The sequence below is a fragment of the Nomascus leucogenys genome, chromosome 7b (genome assembly GCF_006542625.1).
Source record: "Nomascus leucogenys isolate Asia chromosome 7b, Asia_NLE_v1, whole genome shotgun sequence".
Lineage (NCBI taxonomy): Eukaryota > Metazoa > Chordata > Mammalia > Primates > Hylobatidae > Nomascus > Nomascus leucogenys.
In genome coordinates, this window is record NC_044387.1 from 5,289,220 (window position 1) to 5,311,180 (window position 21,961).

Here is a 21,961-nt window from a genome sequence, read left to right on the forward strand (position 1 = left end):
CCTTATTACGTTTCCTAGTGAATCCACATGGCTCGTGTGTCAGAGCTCCCAGGCACATCACTTGGTCATAGTTTTCATATGCGTGGGGTTGATCACGGTACAAATGCCTATGGGCGTCTTTTTCTAGGATGGTCTCATGTGACTTGCATTTCGTGAGGGTTCACTCTCCATGGTGTAGATGATAAGCTACCAAATTTGTGCTTTTAAACCCATTCCTGGCAATCCCCCTTTATCTTCATTTTGTCTTTAGGGGGATAAAGTAGTAACACTACCTCATGAATAGAAACTACAAAGCCAAAAGTCTCCTTCACAAGCTGTTCCTTTCTTTTTAGAATGAAAATGCAGGTCCTGAATTCTCGTGAAGCAGCCCACAGGGTTACAGGCCAATGATTCGAATGCTGAGGTGAACACTCAGTACTCACATTTTAGCTTCAAAATAAAAATAAAGCAGAGGACATCGCCTGTCACAGCGTGGCGGCCCGGTTCATTTGGTAACAGAACAAGTCTCACGTGTCGGCTGAGCCCACCTGAGAGAAGCACATAGGCCAGCTTCCTTCTGAACACAGCCGGGCACCTGCTCAAAAGTCTCTCTGGTGGTGGCGGTGGACCCCAAAACCCACGGGTTGGAAGAGCCTTTGGGAAAGTGAATTGATACCCTGATTGCAGTCCTTGAAGAAATCACTTAGGTTAGTTTAATAAACAAACGAACACTAAAAAATCTTCCAAAAATTGCATTCAAATGTATTTTACACTTTAGGCAGTTCTTAAGAAGGGAAGAGTGCAGTTTCTTGACACTTAACATTTAAAGGTTTTATTGGCCACATTAATCTTCCTCACAAAAGTTTTAAGTTATCTGTAAGTTCTTAGAATGTCAAAGAAGAGAAGAAAAACTGACTAAGGGGCGGTGGAAGAAGCAGCAACTTGGCAATAATTCTGCAGCCGACTTCGCGTGTTCAGGCATCCTTTTTCTCCAGTAAAATTTTGTGCAACTCGTCTGCATCCTCGCTGGTTTTTACCCGAATCAACATGGTGACTGGCATGGTGGCATTCTTCTCGTCAATTGGTGGATTTGGAACACAGACGATAAGAACGTTATTTTTCCCCGTTCGCGTACATGGCATATTGGGTGGAATCAGAACATTCAGCAGTATGTTGCCTGCATTCAAAGAAACAAAACCCATCAAAATTATAGAAGCTATAGCTCCACCAAAGGAGTCTGTAACATGCTAAACATTAAACACTGAAATAACTTAATGGATCTAACACGGGGAGCCAACAGGAATGGCACAAAATCAGGACTGGTTCCCTGAGAACGGGGAGGACTGGCCATCCGTCCTCCCTCCAGCCCAGGGCTCTGCACCCACACAGCGTTTCTCACAAAGCCAACAGCCTCGCTCAGAACCGTCGGCCCTCTCAACACTCCGTTTTTGCACTGAAGGAAGAACACGGTGGCACAACCCAGTGTCTTCACTGCGCCACACGAACAAAGGACACCTCTGTCACAGAGGCGGCAGCTCCCTGGGCAAGAGTGACAAGACCGTAATGTTATTATTCACTAGTCAAGCCCACGGGAAAGAAAAACGCCTCCCTGGAGTTTCTGCAACACAGGTACAAATCTACCACTACTGCCCGCTCCACCGCAGGCCTGCCCATCTTCCTCCTCCTCCGGGCACTAGGCTCCTTGCAGTGGACTCTTTTCAGGTTAAAACTGAGGATGGACGGCGATCAGTTAGTGATCACTTGCTATATAAAAAGGATTCTTTTAAAAGGTTAATTTCCCTTGGGTGTTTATTAAACGGTCTAATCTCTAGCTTCTTGGTCACATTTTTAACACAAAGGAAAATGAAAAATCATTTCGTTTGCAGCTTCTAACACATTTATATTTCCTTACACACTATTATCCTGGGACTCAAAACTATAAGTAAATATAGGATGAATTTGGCCTGAATGCGCTCTCTGTTTAAAAACATATTAATAACCTTGAGTCAGCAGGGTAAAGGCTTTTACATACTATGTGATGATGATGATTTTGTGCCAACTGATAAAAGGTACCCACCTAAATTGGTGTCTGCCCGCACCAAAAGCTGGGTCTTCTGATTTGCTGTAGGTTTTAAATGCAGAGTACCTATGCCTTTCTCTTTAAACTCATTATCTTTCTTGTAAAATAGTTTACACCTATGGAGAAAAATAATAGGTACCATCAAGCATTCAAGGATGAATCAAGTCACACAGTTTTCTAACAACCACTCTTCACACTTGTGTGGAAAATCCGTATTAAATGAGAGTACAGGAAGCTTCAGGATAAATCTTTAACTGATCCAAACACAGCCTGAGCAAAAACCAGAATAAGAAAATTTGCTTAGAGATTTTAAAACTCCTCCCCATTTTTTCAAATTAAACAATGGGCCCCATGAAACTTTTTATAACACTTTCTGAAACTGTCAAAATCAGGGCTCAACACCCCTCCCTCCCTGTTCTGTTCCTTTGGCCCTGAGCTCAACATCGCTGATCTGGTCCTCTAAAGACAGGCACAAATAAAGGACAAAGACTGTCCTACATCTCGCCCACCTCTCCGTTTTTTTTTTTCTTGGCCTATTTCTTATTTTAAAAATTCTCCTCAACCAGGCGCGGTGGCTCACGCCTGTAATCCCAGCACTTTGGGAGGCCGAGGCGGGCAGATCATGAGGTCAGGAGATTGAGACCATCCTGGCTAACACGGTGAAACCCCGTCTCTACTAAAAATACAAAAAATTAGCTGAGCATGGTGGTGGGCACCTGTAGTCCCAGCTACTTGGGAGGCTGAGGCAGGAGAATGGCATGAACCCGGGAGGCGGAGCTTGCAGTGAGCCGATATCGCGCCACTGCACTCCAGCCTAGGTGACAGAGCAAGACTCCGTCTCAAAAAAATAAATAAATAAATAAAAATCTCCTCAAGGCTCCTTCAGTTTTTGATTGCACATTTTGAAATAAATTTGGAAAACATTCTTGGGTACGGTCTAATAACAAAGTAATCAAATTATCTTCCCAGCCTCCTGTGCTATATATCTCCCTGAGGTTATTTATACAAAACCATGGCTCATTTATTGATTTATGTATTTATTTTGAGACAGTCTTACTCTGTGGCCCAGGCTGGAGTGCAGTGGCATGATCTTGGCTCACTGCAACCTCTGCTTCTCAGGGTTCAAGCAATTCTCATGCCTCAGCCTCCCAAACAGCTGGGATTACAGGCGTGTGCCACCACATTCGGCTAATTTTCATATTTTTAGTAGAGACAGGATTTCACCATGTTGGCCAGGTTCGTCTGGAACTCCTGACCTCAAGTGATCTGCCTGTCTCAGCCTCCCAAAGTGCTGGGATTATAGGCATGAGCCACCATGCCTGGCCTCATTTGATTCTAATTAAAAAAAAAAAAAAATCTTAAAAGTTGGGTCACTCCTTTATGTCATGTGAGTAATGAAATTTAAACACAGAAGAAATTGTTGGCCTCTTTTAAAAGTTCTTGAAACTAACACCTGGGAATCCCACAGGATATAGTGACCTGTTACATGGAAAACTGCTGGTTCATTATTCTGAAATTTTTGCATTACAAAAACACATCTTTGAAAGTTTCTGAAATGGCACAAATGTTTTTTCAGCAAATATCTTTGTAAAAACTAATCTCATTTAATTGGAAGGAAGATGAAAGTTTTTATAGGTCATCAACAGGAAGGGACGGTTACTGTGCTTAACTTTTTGACTGAGAAAATCCAGAAAGGCCAACCAAGTCTCCAGGAAGGGATGAGAGATGCCTCCTGAAGCCAAACCTGAAATCAGTGACTGACTCTGCGATTTCTTTGTTGGGGGAGGAGGAAGGGGAGGGAGGAAGACACAGGTAGAGAAGATGGGATGGGATGGGATGGGGTTGGGAAGATCATGGAAGAGCCTGTCTCTAAAGCACTTTAAAAGAGCTAAAGTGACAGAAAAGAGTGAGATCTGCCCACCAGGACATTTCTAGAACTGGATTCTTAAATAAACTGGCCAAGAATTGTTCCTTGTTCCACTTGAGAGCAGGCAAAGCTTGACCCCGAAACTGGAAGCTCAGTCAAGTGCCGTGAGCATGTTCTCCAGCCTGAAGCATGCCACCATGTCTATAAAACACATGCACCAGGAGCTTCTGGTGGTTCTTACTTTTTGGAGTAAAAAGCATCTTCTTCTTTTACTTCGGTAACTACTACTTTGGGTGGCTCATCATTCTCTTCTTCATCTCCACCTTTTATAAAAATGACAATAATTCAGTAAGATTCCAATCCAGAGCTTAAAAAAGTGACAGAAGTTTTGTTATGTAACACCCTAACCCTCCACCTGAGAACTCCATGTAAACTGATGACTAAAATGCACACTTAATGGGGGGGTGCTAGAAGGGAGTACCTGCAGGATTTTAACTATTTTGTGAAAAATAAGAATCCTTTGTAATGGGAACATACTTCTTAATTCTAAAATAACTTCTATAGAAAACCTTAGAATGGAAAAATCTCCATGCTTATGACAGAAAAATAATCAACATTCTATATTCAAATTACCCACTGGAAAATTACATCTCAGATGAGTTTTTAACACCTTCACCCCCTGAATATTCCTGTGACTATATCCACAAGTATCAGCAATGGCCAAAGATAGAAAAATACATTTTTTTTTTTTTTACAGGGGGCAAGTTGTCAGAGGAATCATTCCAAAGCCCCAGTTTAAGTAATTTAAGCTTTGTCTGAATTGCCACGTGGGTCACTGCTCTGGTACCAAAGGTATCCCCACTAATGGGGTCTCCCAAACACGGGAGACCTAGGCCATTATTTAAACAAGACACTATTTCAACACATGTATTAGGCTGTGTACAGTGGCTCACACCTGTAATCCCAGCACACTGCAGGGCCAAGGCAGGAAGATCGCTTGAGCCCAGGAGTTCGACGCTAGCCTGGTCAGCATGGTGAGACGCCCCCCTATCTCTACAAAAATAAAAGTTAACCAGGTGTGGCGGTACATGCCTGTGGACCCAGCTACTTGGCAGACTGAAGTGGGAAGACCGCTTCATCCCAGGAGGTAGAGGCTGTAGTGAGCTATGATTGCGTCATTGCACTCTAGCCTGGGTGACAGAGTGAGACCCTGTCTCAAAAAAATAAAAAAACCCACATATATAAAAGGATCCTCTTAAAGAGAACGGCAGTTGCATAAAAACTCACTAAAAAGCAATTCTAACAACTGTGATGCTCAGATGATTAGGTCACACGACTGTCCATCTTATCACTCTAATCTCCCCAGTCTTCTGATGCTTAAACTATGATAACCAAGGGACAAGGAACAGGCGCTCACTGAGGGGCGTCCTGCATCCACTGGGACTCGATTCAAATCCCCAGTGCCTGCCTCAGGAAAGACTCCCCATTTGTTTTATTTATGGGAGGCAGAGAAGAAATAAAAGGGGAGACCCTTATTTCACCCCGTGCCCAGAGGGCCCGTGCCTGAGGATATACTTGAAAGTAGGGCAAGGCAAAACAGTAATGGAAGTGTAGCCTCCTGCTAGAAAACTGTATTTCAGTGGCAAATTGGCAAATGCAGTTTTCTTCCTCAAGGATCAGTATGTTCATATGTCTGAGAAGTACACTTTTTCTTTTGTTGAGGCAAGGTCTGTGTTGCCCAGGCTGGAGTGCAGTGATGCAACCATGGCTCACTGCAACCTTGAACTTCTGAGCTCGAGATACTCCCACCTCAGCCTCTAGAGTAGCTGTGACTACAGGCACCCACCACCTGGCGTGGCTAATTTTTAAACATTTTTGTAGAGATAGGGTCTTGCTATGTTGCCCAGGCTGGTCTCAAACTCCTGGCTTCAGGTGAACCTTCTACTTTGGCCTCCCAAAGTGCTGGGATTACAGGTGTGGGCCACCTCACCTGGCCTCACTTTTAACTGCTTACAAGTAGGTATCTTCACAGACGTCATTTGTTCACAACCACCATGTCAGGAAGCAGCATTATGACATCACCCCACTTTTTAAGCTAATAACAGAGGTCTGGAGGGCTCAGACCTTGTGCCTGGTCTGGGGTACTGACGATACATACAGGAGACATCACTTAGACACCACTGCTGCCCTCTGGAAAGGAGGTGCCTCCAAACCCACAGGAGGAAAACAATGTTGATTTCTTCTCTATGGCTATGAAAAGTCTACATTTTTAATGTATAGTCAAGTACTGTTTTGCCACATGACTACTTACGGTCAAATCTCTTAAGTACAAATCAATTCAGGGGACATTCATGATGAACTTTTCCAAAACACAATTTTCAAAAAACGTCTTTAATTCACTTGTTTTTTTATATGCTAAGCCGTGTGTGTTTGAGACTTTTCAAAGTCAGGTGTTTTCAAATTCATTTTATTTTTAATCCTTATAAACAATCCTACAAAATAAGTCTTACTCTTTTATAAAGAAGGAATCTGAAACTCAGAGAAGCTGATTAGCTCTGTCTGAGATCACACATGGAGAGGACAACGACATCTCAATGTGAATCCAGACCCGTATTTGGAATCAAAGTCTCTGCATTTCCCAAGAAACACAAATCTTATGCAAACCTCGACCCAACGACAAAGCTGGTACTTACCTTTGCATTCACCACTGTCACCTTCCGCTTGGCCCTCCAATGGTTTAGTGGGAAATGGTGAAGAGACTGGTTTACTCTGGGTAATATCTTTGCCAAATAAACTGGAGTTTCCAGGGGAGAATGAAAATCCAGTCAGGGGGACAGAGCTTAACGAGCCCAAAACAGAGCTATCAACTTTCTTGCCGAAATTAAATGAGGCACTTGTCGCTCCCAGGGATGACGGGTCCGTTTTCTTTTCAGATGCCACCTCCACCTTCTTGTCAGGTGTATCTTCAGTTTTGTTGCCATGAAACAAAAACGTTGACTCTTGCTGTAATTTTGTTGAGCCAAAAAGGGAAGGAGACTGTGTTTCAGCCGCCGCTTTGTTAGATTCACTTTCAGAATTCCTGCCACTGTTCCCGTGTTGCTGTTCAATGTTTGCTAAATATTTCTCATAGTCTTTAAAGATAGGTGTCAGATCACAGAGGGGGTTTGTATTCACGTGCTTCACTATCCAATCCCGCACGGAGCAGTTCAAGGCGGCCAACTGCTTGTGATAGGCATTTCCGACACAAGCTTTACTGGAAGCAAGGCCAGAGGAGGAGGGCTGCTGACTGTCCCCATTAGTTTTGGGATTTGAAACTTTTTTATCCACCAAGGTGGTAGGGCCATTTGCAGCAAGAGAACCTATAGAAAGTTAACAATTAAACCATTTATTTAGCCTAATTTGATTAAATCATCTAGATTTTTATGCCACTCTGCCTTCATACTTTCTGCTTTTACTGTATCTCCCCCCACACCAAGACAGAGTCTTGCTCTGTCACCCAGGCTGGAGTGCCGTGGCATGATCTTGTCTCACTGCAACCTCTGCCTCCCCGGTTCAAGCGATTCTCCTGCCTCAACCTCCCGAGTAGCTGGGATTACGGGCACCCGCCACCATACCCGGCTAATTTTTGTATTTTAGTAGAGATGGAGTTTCACCATGTTGGCCAGGCTGGTCTTGAACTCCCGACCTCATGATCCGCCCACCTCAGCCTCCCAAAGTGCTGGGATTACAAGCGTGAGCCACTGCGCCCGACCTACTGTATCCTACTTTTGTGACAGCTCAAAAAGTATGTGTTCAAGGAGTAGTATTTAGTAACCAGTAATCAGTAAAGCCGATTAATAAAGATCAACTCAAAGTTTATACAAGAACACTAACCACCATATGCTTGCTCTACACATTTTAAAAATAATCTTTTCCTTCAAAAGGACGCCTATTTGAGTTATGATCAGGCGCGTCCAGGGTGGTGTGGCCGTAGACAAAAGGATGCCTATTTCAAACAGCACTGTTAGAACAGCAGGTCCGCATTAACACTTAATCCCCAAGGTTGCTGGGATGAACAGTATTAAAGTACAGTCGCCCCTCTGTACCTGCAGGTTCCACACCTGTGAAATGCAGTCCTCAGCCAGGTGTGGTGGCTCATGCATGTAATCCCAACACTTTGGGAGGTTGAGGTGGGCAAATCGCTTGAGCTCAGGAGTTTGAGACCAGCCTGGGCAACATGGCAAAACCCCATCTCTACAAAAAATGCAAAAATTAGCTGAGTGTGGTGGTGTGTACCTATAATCCCAGCTACTGGGGAGGCTGATGGGGGAGGATCACTTGAGCTCGGGAGATTGTGGCTGCAGTGAGCCAAGATCACACCAATACACTCCAACCTAGGTGACAGAGCGAGACTCTGTCTCAATGCAGTACTCCAGGGATGAGAAACCAGTGGATACGAACACTCACTTTTCCTATCTAAGAGTTATGCTGGTCTGACTATGGGACTTGAACATCCGAGGGGGTGCTGAAACCAATCCCCAGGATACTAGGGGATGGCTGTAGTTAAAAATCTTAACAGAGGCCGGGCGCAGTGGCTCATAGCTGTAATCCCAGCACTTTGGGAGGCCAAGGCAGGTGGATCACGAGGTCAAGAGATCGAGACCATCCTGGCCAACACGGTGAAACCCCGTCTCTACTAAAATTACAAGAATTAGCTGGGCATGGTGGCGCGTGCCTGTATTCCCAGCTACTCAGGAGGCTGAGGCAGGAGAATCGCTTAAACCCAGAGGCGGAGGTTGCAGTGAGCAGAGGTCGTGCCACTGCATTCCATCCTGGCGACAGAGCAAGACTCCAACTCAGAAAAAAAAAAAAAAAAAACTTAACAGAGAGCGCTTACTTTAAATCACACTAAACATTCTGCCAAATTCAAATCAAACAGTATACATTTTCAGAATAATCAGCTAAATACAACCTAACCAGTCAGGATCATTTCCAAGCTTTTAACCCATGATCCCATTCTCTGTTGCTAATTCCAAGAGTTTTTGACTAATTCCCTCAAAACAGGATCAGGCAATCAACACATCCCATACCCACACAAACCTAGCGTGGGAGGCTCCCTGGCCATGAGAACCTCATCTGAGTTCCCAGGAGCCACTTTGGTGCGAGGCACACAGAAAGCCCTTGGCACACAAACGGTCTACATAGCATTTTCTTTTCTCTTTTGACTCTAGGTCAATTCTAAGGGTCATTCTCCTTTCAAAATTGAACATTCTGAGGCTTAGAGGCCAGGGTCACACAACTGGTAACCGGCAGAGCTGAGAACAAAATTGAGATGTTTTGGATCAAAAGCCTGTGCTCTACCCACTTACTCTGTAAATAACCAACACCTCCCTAAGTCCCATCTCTTTCATTATTACCCTGGTTTTGCTCACATAGTTCCAAGACACAGGGTAGCTATAAGAAAAACATCTTTGCAAAGCTATTTTCCATAGATGACACTTACACAGGCGGATGGGGGATGGGAGCTACTTACCAAAGGCTACCTTGGGCTCTGCCACTGCCTTTGCACTGGTGAAGGGAAGGGCACTGGTTATGTTGTTTCCATTCGACAGTCCTTCCAAAGGCTTCCCTCCAGCGCCACTACCAAATCCAGGAAACCGTCCTCCTCCAGAAGGTACCACTAAACCTTTAAAACCTTTAAAGGCTCCTCCACTGTCAGACTGAAATATGAAGGAGGAGCACGCATTAGGTAAGTATACTTTCTATTACCAAATAAGCAAGTGAGTGACAATAGCATCTTGGCTAAATAGCACCTAGACTCCATATGCAGTCAGCATTATAAGGCAAACTGCTGGCACAAGCAGAAATAAGAAATGAGATGGGAAGATTTTATTCATAAGAACAGCTTTGCAATTCGAAGATGCTTTCCTGAAACAGGCAGGAAGGACATTTAAAAAATATATTATGTGTATTTTTAGGACATAAAAGGTAAGAAAGACTAATGCAATAAACCTATGTACCCACCACCCAACCTCAGAATTACTGAAGTGTCTCAATAAAACTAAATCCCAAATGAAAGATACTTCATGTACTACTCAGTCAAAGACCATTTACTGACAAAAGAAATTATAAAAACATCAAGTTAGGTTAACTAAAAATATCCATTTGCCTAATTTCTTAACATCTGTAGCTTGTAACTGCTTTCAGCCTACAAAAACTTAGATGATCGAGTCTCAAATCTACATGTTCCTGTTAGCTAAGCAACCCAGGACAACTTTTTACTCTCCTTTTCCTCACTGCTTCCTTAAACTCAATTGTTCTAACAAGGTTTTTCTAGTAGGCCTTTTCCCTTTGTGCTAGCCTGCTCACATCTCTAACCTAAAATGCTCTGGAAATGTTTGGCATTCCTTATAATTCTAAAGCTCCTCTCTGCCCCTGGAACTTCTGGAGAAAGGTTCCTCAGTTTATAGTGCTTTGCTAAATAAACTCACCACAATTTTTAGAAGCCCTTTTTTGTGTTGTTCAAAGAAGTGATTACATTATAGGAAGTGATCTGCTTCTTAGACCAAACATCTAAGAGACAGTTCACAAACCTTAAGTTTCCACATGAGTGAATTATAACCATGATTTCACCAAAAAAACAAACAAACAAAAAAACTGGAACCCCTTCATTTACTAAATGGGCCAGTTAGCCTAAATATTACTGCATGTTTTTCCAAAGCCAAAGTTTCAATCTCATCTATAGAATTTCAGATGTTTACTGACCACTGATGTATTTATGGCAATAAAATTAGGCAAAGAATGGAAAATTTTAACTTGTATGAGTTTTAATGCACATAATAAATATAGCTTAGATTCTGTTGCTCTAAATTTGATTTTTCATCATTTAAAATTCCAAATACACCAAACTGATAGCTGTCATTTTAAAACAATGATTCATGGACAAACTGTAAAGCCATTAAGTGGCTTTTCAGAGCCTTCGATTTTGTACAAATTTAAAAGTCACTTGGTTTTTATAGGGATTTTAGAAATTGCTGATAGTAAATTAGCTCTAGAATCATAACAAAAATTCAAGAACCACAAGTTAAACAAAAAAAAGATATTCAGAAAAATCAGAGTAAAAGTTAATTAAGATATTCATCAAGGGGCCGGGTGTGGTGGCTCATGCCTATAATACCAGCACTTTGGGAGGCCGAGACAGTCAGGTCACTTGTGCCCAGGAGTTTGAGACCACCCTGGGCAACAGAGTGAGACCCCATCTCTATGGAAATGCAAAAATTAGCTGGGTGTGGTGGTGCATGCCTGTAGTCCCAGCTACTCAGGAGGCTGAGGCAGGAGGATTGCTTCAGCTCAGGAGGTGGCGGTTGCAGAGAGTCAAGATTGTGCCACTGCACTCCAGCCTGGGCGACAAAGACCCTGTCTCAAAAAAAAAAAAAAAAAGGGAAAATACCCATGTGGGCTCCTCCATGGGTACTGACACAGCCCCACATCCCTCAATTTCCCTCATTGGTTTTATTGTTCCCCATGGCACTTACAGAGGGAAAATTAATACTATGTATTTGTTCTCTTCCATAGGGCAAGGAGATTTTGGTTTTTTTTACTCACCAATATATCTCCAGTGCTTAGCAGATCTACTGAATCCACTATTTAGGAAAAGCCACATTTCAGCATTCTGATGGGTGATACAACATTTAATTGTCCTAATATACAAGTTCTGATGAAAACTTCAGGCTAAGAGTTATAGCTAAAATTATCTGTGGATTTCTATTATCCACCTACATTGAATTTCCCTTAGTTGCCCATGGGCTCCTGCCCTCTCCCTCCCTCGTCCCTTCAGCTTAAGTTGTAGATTATGGTCTGTACTGCTTCTACCTCTTGACCTTCCTTCGGTTGCACAGGTGACTGCCCCTCCTTCAGAATGGCTTCCCTTGGCTTCTGCAGTGAGCTGTTGTTTCTCATTCCTCGTAGGACCCTCCACCTGCATGCCTCCTCTCGCCCACTCCCATGGCCTCAATCCCCCACTCCCACGGCCTCAATCCCCCACATGACGAAAGCTCCCGGAGCTGTGCCCATCCTTGCCATAATTCCTGTTGTATATCTAGTGGTCTTCTAGGGCACTCCACTTGAGTGTACCAAAGCCTTTCAAATACAACATTTCCAAGACCAACCACTTCCTCCTTAATGAAGCTGTCCCCGCCTCCATGTGTCTTCTCAGTGAAAGCCATCAAACATCACTCAGCTCAACCCCTATGTCTACCACCTAGCCGCCAGTCAAGGCAATTCATAAAATCAGACCAGAAAAAAAAAAAAAAAGTTAAAAAACCTGAAGTTCAAGAAGTTTACTGTACAACAGGCAGGTAGAAATGTATTATACACCTGAAAATAACGCCATGTTGTACACCATAAGCATATAATTTTTGTCAAATAAGAAATACAATTTTTAAGCAAAATATAATTAATTACAAAACACAAGACCTAATCTCTAGCTTGGATCTGAGATATGCTTCCTCTGTACCTACTTCCTTTCTTGGCAGTGCAACCCGTTAACCTGAATTCTACATGAAAGAGCTTTTACGTCAGGAAATGAAGCTCCTCTCATGCATCTGAAGCATGCAATGGAGCAGAGAAAGAGCACACACTTATGACATTAGCCATGGCATTCTAAAGACGTTCAACACTACCCAGAACCACCTGAGAATCGATATGATGTAGGATTACGTATCTCTGCCTCGAATTACACTATATTGGTATATATAGTCATATATTTTAGGAAAATCGCAAATAGTTTATTTTTATAATTTGAATTGTTTTCCCATTAACACATACCACCATTTATGAGACGCTCTGAGTGACTGGCTGTTGTAAGTGTCTTACTGACTCCGCACCACTGCCACCTACTTGGCTCCCTTCCTTACATGTTTTCAAACTTAATAAATTTTATGATCAAAACTTTGGCAATGTAATGAGTATTTTTGTAATAACAATTTCTTTTCATTGCTTCTCAAAGTGTGAATGATATACCTTTCCTATCCTTTTTATTTGGAAATAAAAGGGAAATAAACTTGCATGTCCCTTAAGGAGAACGCTCAGGAAAGGAAGTATTTCTGCTCCCAGGAAGTCTGCTTTATGCTTCCTGGCGCGGCACCTCTAACCTGACCATTTGAGATCCTCCAATGACCATTTCCTCGGAGCATCACGTTGGTGCTCAAAAAGCTTCAGATCTTGGAGCATTTTGGATTTTCAGATTAGAGACACCCAAGAATATAATCTATTCTTGATGTTTTAAATACTGCAAAACGTGGGGTAGGGTAGGTGTATTTCAAAGCTGCCACCCAGGATATTCAAAGCGGCTTCTCCTGCCTAACACCAGACGTCCAGGCCACCAAGACCACACTCTCTTGGGTCTAGAATGTACCTGAAGGGAGAGGACGTACTGGGGCCGAGTTCTTAAGATGCGGGGTGACTGCTTAATAATCAGCACATCATTTCAATTTAAGAGTCACAACTCATCTTGCATCTTTCTTAGCACAGGAATGAATCATTTCAGTATACTATACTAGCAAGAAAATCCACACCTAAAATGCTTCTAGTATAGTGAAAGGGCTCCCCCTACCCAGGCCTCGATCCCAGGGAGCAGACAAGACTCTCAGAAGATCCTTGCGTTTTCCTTTCTTCCTCCAATCTGATGCCACTTAGCCCACCTCTGTATTGCTTTGCTCGTTTTTCTTCTCCATATTGTCACTCAACATGAATCTGTCTATATTTATCTTATTTCCTCAACTGGATAAGCTCTCTTTAAGGTCCAGACCTGGCGTCTCTTATTTTTTTCTATCTCCCATGATCTACATCAAAGAAGAAGTATTCTAAGAAAGCATTTGTTGGTATCATTGCTCCCAGCGGAGGGACTGCTGTGCAACCCAGAAATCAAATGAGTATTTAATAGCAAGAGCTGTAAGGGGGCACTCACTTCGAATCCAACATTTCTGCGCTTTGCTTTCTTTATGGCCCTATTCTTCAAGACTTCCTCACTGGCCACGGAGAATGTTCCCACCTGCAACACAATACAAATTAAACAGCAGTAAGATAAAGCCAAACAGGTGACAAAATGCTCAACAACAACAACAACAACAAGCTAGAACTGAGCCACTGTGCCCGGCCTCTCAAAAAATAAATTTTGGCCAGGCACGATGGCTCGCACCTGTAATACTAGCACTTTGGGAGGCCAAAGGTCAGGAGTTTGAGACCAGTCTGGCCAATATGGTGAAACTCTGTCGCTACTAAAAATGAAAAAATAGCTGGGCATGGTGGCGGGCACCTGTAATCCCAGCCACTCGGGAGACTGAGGCAGGAGAATCGCTTGAACCCGGGAGGCAGAGGTTGCAGTGAGCCAAGATAGCGCCACTGCACTCCAGCCTGGGCAACAGAGCAAGACTCTGTCTTAAAAAAATAAATAAATAAATTGTGTTATTTATAACATACACATGATTTTTAAGATGAGTCCTGCCCAACTTGCCCACGTACAAAAGGCCACAGAGGCACCTAGGACCTTGATGGAAAACCACTGCTCTTCCACAGTGCGCTCAAAGCGCACTCACGTCCACACTTCTGATGTCCACATCAGAAATCTGAATATCTTCGGCTTCAGTTTATAACCCTTCTTTTACCCTGTAGGGTCAGAATAAAATATTTCCCATGCAAAAATTCTCACCTATAGTTGTTTCAGATCATATTAAACTTAATGGGATAGGTCCTACACTCATAGAGGGGACCGTCTGGCTGCACTTGCCCCAAGTTAAATGTACTTAACTAAATGTAATCTTTCCACACATTTCATTAGCATATGTTCAAATGGGAGTTCTTTCATTCCTGAATATTTTAATGTCTAAGCAAATAGTTACATGGTAATCTAGATGTTACTATAGCCCAGAATGTAACTGTGCTTAAGATCTTAAACCACCACCAACAAAAAACCAAAAACCCCCATAACCAAAGATTTTAGTTAAAAAGCACCAAGTCAGTTTTGACCCTGTCAAAACATTCACATCCTTGTGATTCTGGTTTCCCTAAACATATGTGAGGAGATACACTTGTAGAGAAAAAAAGTACTAGTACCAGAAAGGTCCCGAAAGAAGGAAATGGCCGTCTAAGAATAACCTTGGAAACACTTGCAAGTTTTAGAATTTTTCCTTTCTTACTTAGCACTATGCTGTTAACCTGAAAGGCTAACCTGGTTACAGATTTCCTTAGTCATCTGGCCTGGGGGTAACACACTGCTGAAACGGTACAACTGTAGAGTCCAGCCCTATGGGGCTTTGCAGGTGTTCTCCCCAAAGGGGGAAACAGAGATTGTAAGAAATAAAGACACAAGACACAGAGATAAAGAGAAAACAGCTGGGCCTGGGGGACTACTACCACCAAGAAACGGAGACCAGTAGTGGCCCCGAATGGCTGGGAGTGCTGATATTTATCGCATAGAAGACAAGGGAGCAGGGTAAGGAGGATGACTCGTCCAGGGGATTGATAAGGTCAGTCCGGGGGGGTTTGATAAGGTCAAGCAAGTCACGTGATCATGGGACAGGGGGCCCTTCCCTTTTAGGTAGCCGAAGCAGAGACAGAAGGCAGCATACGTCAGCGTTTTCTTCTATGCACTTATCAGAAAGATCAAAGACTCTAAGACTTTCACTATTTCTTCTACTGCTATCTACTAAGAACTTCAAAGAGGAACCAGGAGTACGGAAGGAGCATGAATGTGGACAAGGAGCGTGACCACTGAAGGACAGCACCACAGGGAGGGGTTCAAGCCTTTGGATGACTACTGGCAGGCCTGGACAATATCCAATCTCCCACAAGAAGGTGGTGGAGCAGAGTGTTCCCTGACTCTTCCAAGTAAAGGAGACTCCCTTTCACGGTCTACTAAGTAACGGGTGCCTTCCCAGGCACTGGCGTTACCACTTGACCAAGGAGCCCTCAAGCGGCCCTTATGCGGGCGTGACAGAGGGCTCACCTCCTGCCTTCTAGGTCACTTCTCACAATGTCCCTTCAGCACCTGACCCTACATCTGCCGGTTATTCCTTGGTTATATTAGTAGTACAACAAAGAGTAATATTAAAAGCTAATGACGAGTAATGTTTATACCAATGATTGATAATGCCCATGATCATCTCTGTATCTAATTTGTATTATGACTATTCTTATTCTATTTTATGTATTATACTGAAACAGTTTGTGCCTTCAGTCTCTTGCCTCGGCACCTGGGTAATCCTTCGCCCACATCCTATAAGTACAGCTGTGTTTTATTCTTTGTTTTTTAGACAGGGTCTCACCCTGTTGCCCAGGCTGGAGTGCAGTGGTGCAATCATAGGTCACAGCAGCCTTGAACTCCTGGGCTCAAGCAAACTTCCTGCCTCAGCTTCCCAAACTGCTGTGACTATAGGCTCATGCCACCATGTTCAACTAATTAAAAAAAATTTTGGGGGGGTTGGGTGCAGTGGCTCGCGCCTGTAATCCCAGCACTTTGGGAGGCTGAGGCGGGTGGATCACTTGAGGTCTGGAGTTTGAGACTAAACTGGCCAACATGGTGAAACCCTGTCTCTACTAAAAATACAAAAATTAGCTGGGTGTGGTGGCGCACACCTGTAATCCCAGCTACTTGGGAGGCTGAGGCAGGAGAATCACTTGAACCCAGGAGATAAAAGTCGCAGTGAGCCGAGGTTGTGCCAGCGCACTCCAGCCTGGGTGACAGAATGAGACTCTGCCTCAAAAAAAAAAAAAAAAAAAAAAAAAAAAAAAAAATTTATAGAGACCGGGGTCTCTCTATGCTGCCCAGTCCTATTGTTTCTAAGGGAAAAATGATCAGATTTCCTCAGGGGAGGCCATTTTTATTTTGCTGGAAAAGGAACTAGGCCAATCTCAATTTTATTCCTCTAAATGCAATTGTTAGGGGTCTCAGGTCTACCATTAAGAAAAGGAAATAAAGCAGGCTTCCAAGAAGCATTAGAGAAACGGAGTAGCGCAGACCGAGATGGTGATGGTGTACCACTTTCACATCTGAGCAGTGTGCTAAGTTCATGACTAGATCACTTAACTCAGCCTTCAGCCATGACTAAAATGGCTTACCACAAACCATGGGTTTAGAATGCTTCAGGTATACGAAACTCAGGAGGAAAGTGCTTCTACTAAGGAGAATATTTAAGGAGCAGGCACTAGTGGAAAAGCACATCTAAATGTAATACACTTCTACACTAACTAGAGGTCACAGAAATATAATTAATAAATATCTACACTAAGTACATGTCATATAATTTCTTGTCATCTCCTATTCATGATGTTCTTAGAAAGGTCTTTTAGTTCTGTCACAAGTCTTCATGAGGAACCCTAAAATGAATGTAACAGGCAGAAGAAACAGGAAATCATTCTCAGGGAAGCTGCTTTTTACCTCTTCAGCTTCATCTTCTTGATCCCAATTCCTATCTGTCAGTTCCTTCTCAGCATTTCTTTTGGCCATGTTTTCGAACCTAAGTTATAGAAAACAGAAGAGTTTATTTTTCTAGAAGAATAAATTCTTATAAAGAATTTTAAAAATTCACTCTAGCATGAAGTGAGATAAAAACATCTCTGATTTTTTTATCAGAAAAAAAAAGCATCTGAAAACTGCTTTAATGAGAACTTTACAATGGTGCTGTTAGGCTCCCAGTGTTACAAATCAATAAAGGCTTTGTCCAGGAGGCAGAAGAAGATTCCTAGGGAACACCAGCACTCCTGAACAACACTAAACCAACTCCATTTGGAAAAATTAAAATGAAGTATCAATTGATTTTTTAAAAATCTGGAATCTGAAGTATTGTAATCAAAAAGTCCTTAACTAACTTTTTCTATGCATATACTGAAAGTCTTGTCATAAGGAAAATAATTTTAATATTTAAAATTCTCTTAAAGATGACCCATTAAAGAAGAGTATCTTTCAGTAAGAATATGAGTAACGGGCTGGAAACGCCTTCACAACACAAATACGGTTCTTTAGGCTACAGCCAACAGAGATACATGGTTCCCAAGACTGAACATTTTGTTGCCTCAAATTGTGTATTGCCAAGACAATTAGAAGTTCAAAATGATTAACATGGATGTGTTAGTATTCTGGGAACTTATAACCTTTCAAAAATAAATCATTGGCTTCACTTTTCAATACCATGGCATTAGCGGACGGGGCAGGAGTTGGGGAACAGCGTGAACTCTGCAGTGGATTCCGGCGCCTAACCAAAGAGGGTGCTCCTGTCCATCCCCTAAAATTTACAATTTGTTTTCTGATCCTAATATCATAACAACAACAGCAAAACAAAAAAACCCACAACCCAGAGGTCCGCTGTGAGTGTTGTGCCGGCTTCTTCACTAACTCTCCAGCTGGACAAAAAACCTTTCCATTTCCCTGCTACCCACCTTGCCCAGGAACTTACTGATTAGTTTTGGGGACCTGCCAGGTCTTGTTAAACCTGCCTGAACTCCTTCGTGATACTCTCCCCACTCTTGTTTGCCCTCAACACCACGATACACCAGAGTAACCTTCCTTATTCTGGTGTATTGTGTAATATACAGAGTGTATTACAACCTTACAAAGTGGTCGCTACGATATAAGGTGACATATCACTCTTTAGTATCTAAAAGTAAAATGCAAATACTGGCATTCCAAAGGCCTCTACAATTTGATGGCCAGTGGAGTAACTACATAGGGACTGTCAGCTTTTAATACATTTAAGTGATTTTTAAATTTTGTAAGTTTGTGCTATTTTTCTGATTACAAATGATATTAAAGTCCAAGATTCTAAAATATAAAGTATGAGAAATAAATACACTTTCCATTCGCTGGGAACCCTCTCTTTTCAATGTTCACCCAAAAACACTTGGTTAAGTTTTGCCATTAATCTTTGTCATACAAACAAAAACAAATACAGGAATAGACATAATTCTTTACTGTGCAGAAACCAGGTCTCTGTACGGATTCTTTTTGGCAATTTTCCCACTCCAACCACCAAAGGGTCAGAGAAGTAAGAAGTCACCAATGGTCACGTTTGCTATTTAAGATTAACTGTGGGGCTGGCGAAGTGCCTCATGCCTGTAATCCCAGCACTTTGGGAGGCCGAGGTGGGCAGATCACTTGAGGTCAGGAGTTTGAGACCAGCCTGGCCAACATGGTGAAACCCCGTCTCTACTAAAAATAAAAAAAATTAGCTGGGCGTGGTGGTGGCACCTGTGATCCCAGCTACTCCGGAGGCTGAGGCAGGAGAATCTCTTGAACCCAGGAAGCGGAGGTTGCAGTGAGCTGAGATCGTGCCAATGCACTCCAGCCTATGTGACAGAGCGAGACTCCGTTTCAAAAAAAAAAAAAAAAGAAAAGAAAAGAAAAGGAAAAAAAAAATTAGCTGTGGAGAAAAAAGGGATGGAGCTGAATGCACAAAAACTGTAATAGTAAAATTTTAACTTCTAACTCATACCCACAATGAAGAGACAGGTGGCACAGTAAAATAGTCTAAATAAATGTAGGGGCTTCCACGTCCTAACATACTCACCAAATCAGCACATAACCAAAATGCAGGGATCTTTGTTTTGTTTACAGATATACTCCAAATGCCCCAACAGTGCCCAGCTCAAACAGCAGGCGTCCTGCTGTCATTAGATCAGTGAGCTGGGGTATCGCATAAAGTATTTCAAAAAATACTAAAAGATGCTGGCATCCCAGTTTTGCCATTTTCTAGCTGTGAGAACTTGGGCAAGTTATTTTTAATTTTTGTGCCTCAGTTTCTTCATCTGTGGAACAGGAAGTATTAAGAAAGTTAAGATAAACATTGGCTTAGAGCAGCGCCTGGAGCACAGGAAGGGTTTAATAAATTATTATTATTATTATTTTTTTTTGAGACGGAGTCTCGCTCTGTCGCCCAGGCTGGAGTGCAGTGGCGCAATCTCGGCTCACTGCAAGCTCCGCCTCCTGGGTTCACGCCATTCTCCTGCCTCAGCCTCTCCGAGTAGCTGGGACTACAGGCGCCCGCCACCACGCCCGGCTGATTTTTTTTTTTGTATTTTTAGTAGAGACGGGGTTTCACCGTGGTCTCGATCTCCTGACCTCACGATCCGCCCACCTCGGCCTCCCAAAATGCTGTCATTACAAGCGTGAGCCACCGTGCCCGGCCAATAAATTATTAAAGAAACAGGTTTTATTAGAAGCAAAGGCAATAAACTACCATTTTTCCTCCAAAACGTAAAAGTTGTAGCATGGAAGAATAACTTGGATTACAAACCAGACTTTTACAAATATTTTACCAAATCCCTATTTTATTTCAAAGCATGATACTTCAGACAATACATTTTACTTTTATGCTAGAAGTGGGGGGGAAAAAACCCTCTGTAAAATATTCAGAACAAGGCCTGGCACCTGGAGTCTTATGTCTAGCTACTGTTATGAAGAACTTAAGGGAGGCGGAAGGATCTCTTGAAGCCAGGAGTTGGAAACCAACTTGGTCTCTACGAAAATAAAGATGGACATAGATTAGATGAATAAATAGAAATAAAAAATTACCCGAGCGTAGTGGCGCACACCTGTGGCCCCAACTACTTGGAAGGCTGAGGCAGGAGAATCACTTGAGCCCAGGAGCTTCAGGCTACAGTGAGCTACCACTATACTCAGGCCTGGTGACAAAGCAGGACCCAGTCTCAATCAATCAATCAGTAAAAGGGAATTTAAAAAACGTTTGCGTTTGTGGGTAAAAAACCACCAAATTAGACATGGTTTCTAGGTATGAAGCAACGTGGTAGGAGACTGAAAGTCTAGGTAAACTGGAAAAAAACATTATTTGTGCCTGATATAGTTATGTGGTCTCTGGCATCTGGTGTATAGCTCTGCCCTTGGAGCTCAACTTGTCAACATCAGCTTAAAACGAAAACAGATTTGGCTATACTTAATAGTGAAGTGCCTTGTTGAAGGAAAAGAACAAGGGGGCCAACTAAGGAGACAGAAATACCTAACCTCCAAGCTGGTTCTTAACGGAACCGAGCAAATGGGTGATGAATGACCCGGGAACGCAGTAAGAAAGTGAAGCTACGTCAGAGAGGTAATGGGCCCAGGAGAAGAGAGACGAGGAGCGGCCAGGGGGAGAGGAGGCTCGAGAGAAATCGCTAGGAAGAAAACGGAGAGGACCACGCTAGGACAGCCCTGCCAGCCCCCTACCTCCGGCGGGGCCGCACGGGCGAGTCTCACTCGAGTCGGACTCCGCAGCCCGGTGAGGCCCGGGCCCCGCTTCACAAACAGTGCGGGCTGCGTCGCCGCTGTCATCCCACCCCACCCTCCACCCGTCGCTGCCCACCCGCCAGCCCCGCCCGGCCCGCGCGCCCGACCTAGGCTCCCTCCCTAGAGTCCCGACCCCTAGCCCTGTACCCCACTCCCCAAGGTCCCGTCCTCCAGCCCCGTAAGCCCCTCCCCAGGGTCTGGTCCCCCGGCCCCGCACCCCTCCCCGGGGGCCCGTCCCCCGGCGCTGAACCCGCAACCCCTCCCCACGGTCCAGTCCCCAGCCCTGCACTCGCACTCCCCTCCCAGGCCCGAGCTCCCGCCCTCCCGGTCCTGGGCTCTCAGCACCAGGCTCCCGCCCTCAGACCGTTCCCCTCCCGCGCCAGCCGCCGCCCCTCACCTCCTCGGCGGCCGCCGCTGCACTCGCTGGGTCTTGGGTGCGGCGAAACACGGGGCGCAGCGGCGCAGGGGTCTAGAGCGGCTGGTGGTCGCCGGGCTGAGTGCGCTCGGCCGCTTCCGGTGCTGCGCTGCGGGCCTCAGAGGACTTGGTGCTCGGCAAGCCCAGAGACTCAAACACCATGTCCCCGGGGGGCTCCTCACGCTGTGTTCGGCAGGGAGGCGAGAGCACCGGTTCAGCCGGAGACCGCTGGGGGAACCGCGCCGAACACGCTCCGGGCGGCCATTTTGTAACTCGAATCTACCCCCAAAACCAATTCGAAAAAAAGGGAGGAAAGAAACGCCCGCGTTCAGCTACTGCGCAAGCGCGCCGGCGCTTCCGGCAGTACCA

At 44.0% G+C, this 21,961-nt stretch overlaps 1 protein-coding gene across 1 annotated transcript; it reads right to left on the reverse strand.

The window, feature by feature from the left end:
* Nucleotides 1-725: 725 nt before the first annotated feature.
* Nucleotides 726-21,942, reverse strand: NUP50 (nucleoporin 50). The gene is made up of 8 exons (XM_012507796.2): nucleotides 21,575-21,942; nucleotides 17,341-17,419; nucleotides 13,873-13,956; nucleotides 9,439-9,625; nucleotides 6,620-7,285; nucleotides 4,168-4,249; nucleotides 2,057-2,175; nucleotides 726-1,156 (listed from the first exon to the last, which is right to left on the reverse strand). Exons 2-8 carry the CDS (start codon nucleotides 17,407-17,409, stop codon nucleotides 954-956), a joined length of 1,410 nt encoding a protein of 469 aa, XP_012363250.1. The 5' UTR covers nucleotides 17,410-17,419; nucleotides 21,575-21,942; the 3' UTR covers nucleotides 726-953.
* Nucleotides 21,943-21,961: the final 19 nt, after the last annotated feature.

Bases quoted from the DNA above. Each gene is read 5' to 3' on its own strand.
- NUP50 (XM_012507796.2), bottom strand. From the start codon at position 17,409: ATGGCCAAAAGAAATGCTGAGAAGGAACTGACAGATAGGAATTGGGAT. The intron at 9,626-13,872 runs GTGAGTGCCCCC...TTCATATTTCAG, and splicing joins GCAGAAATGTTGGATTCGAA to TCTGACAGTGGAGGAGCCTT. The intron at 2,176-4,167 runs GTAAGAACCACC...TTTTCTCCATAG, and splicing joins GATGCTTTTTACTCCAAAAA to GTGTAAACTATTTTACAAGA.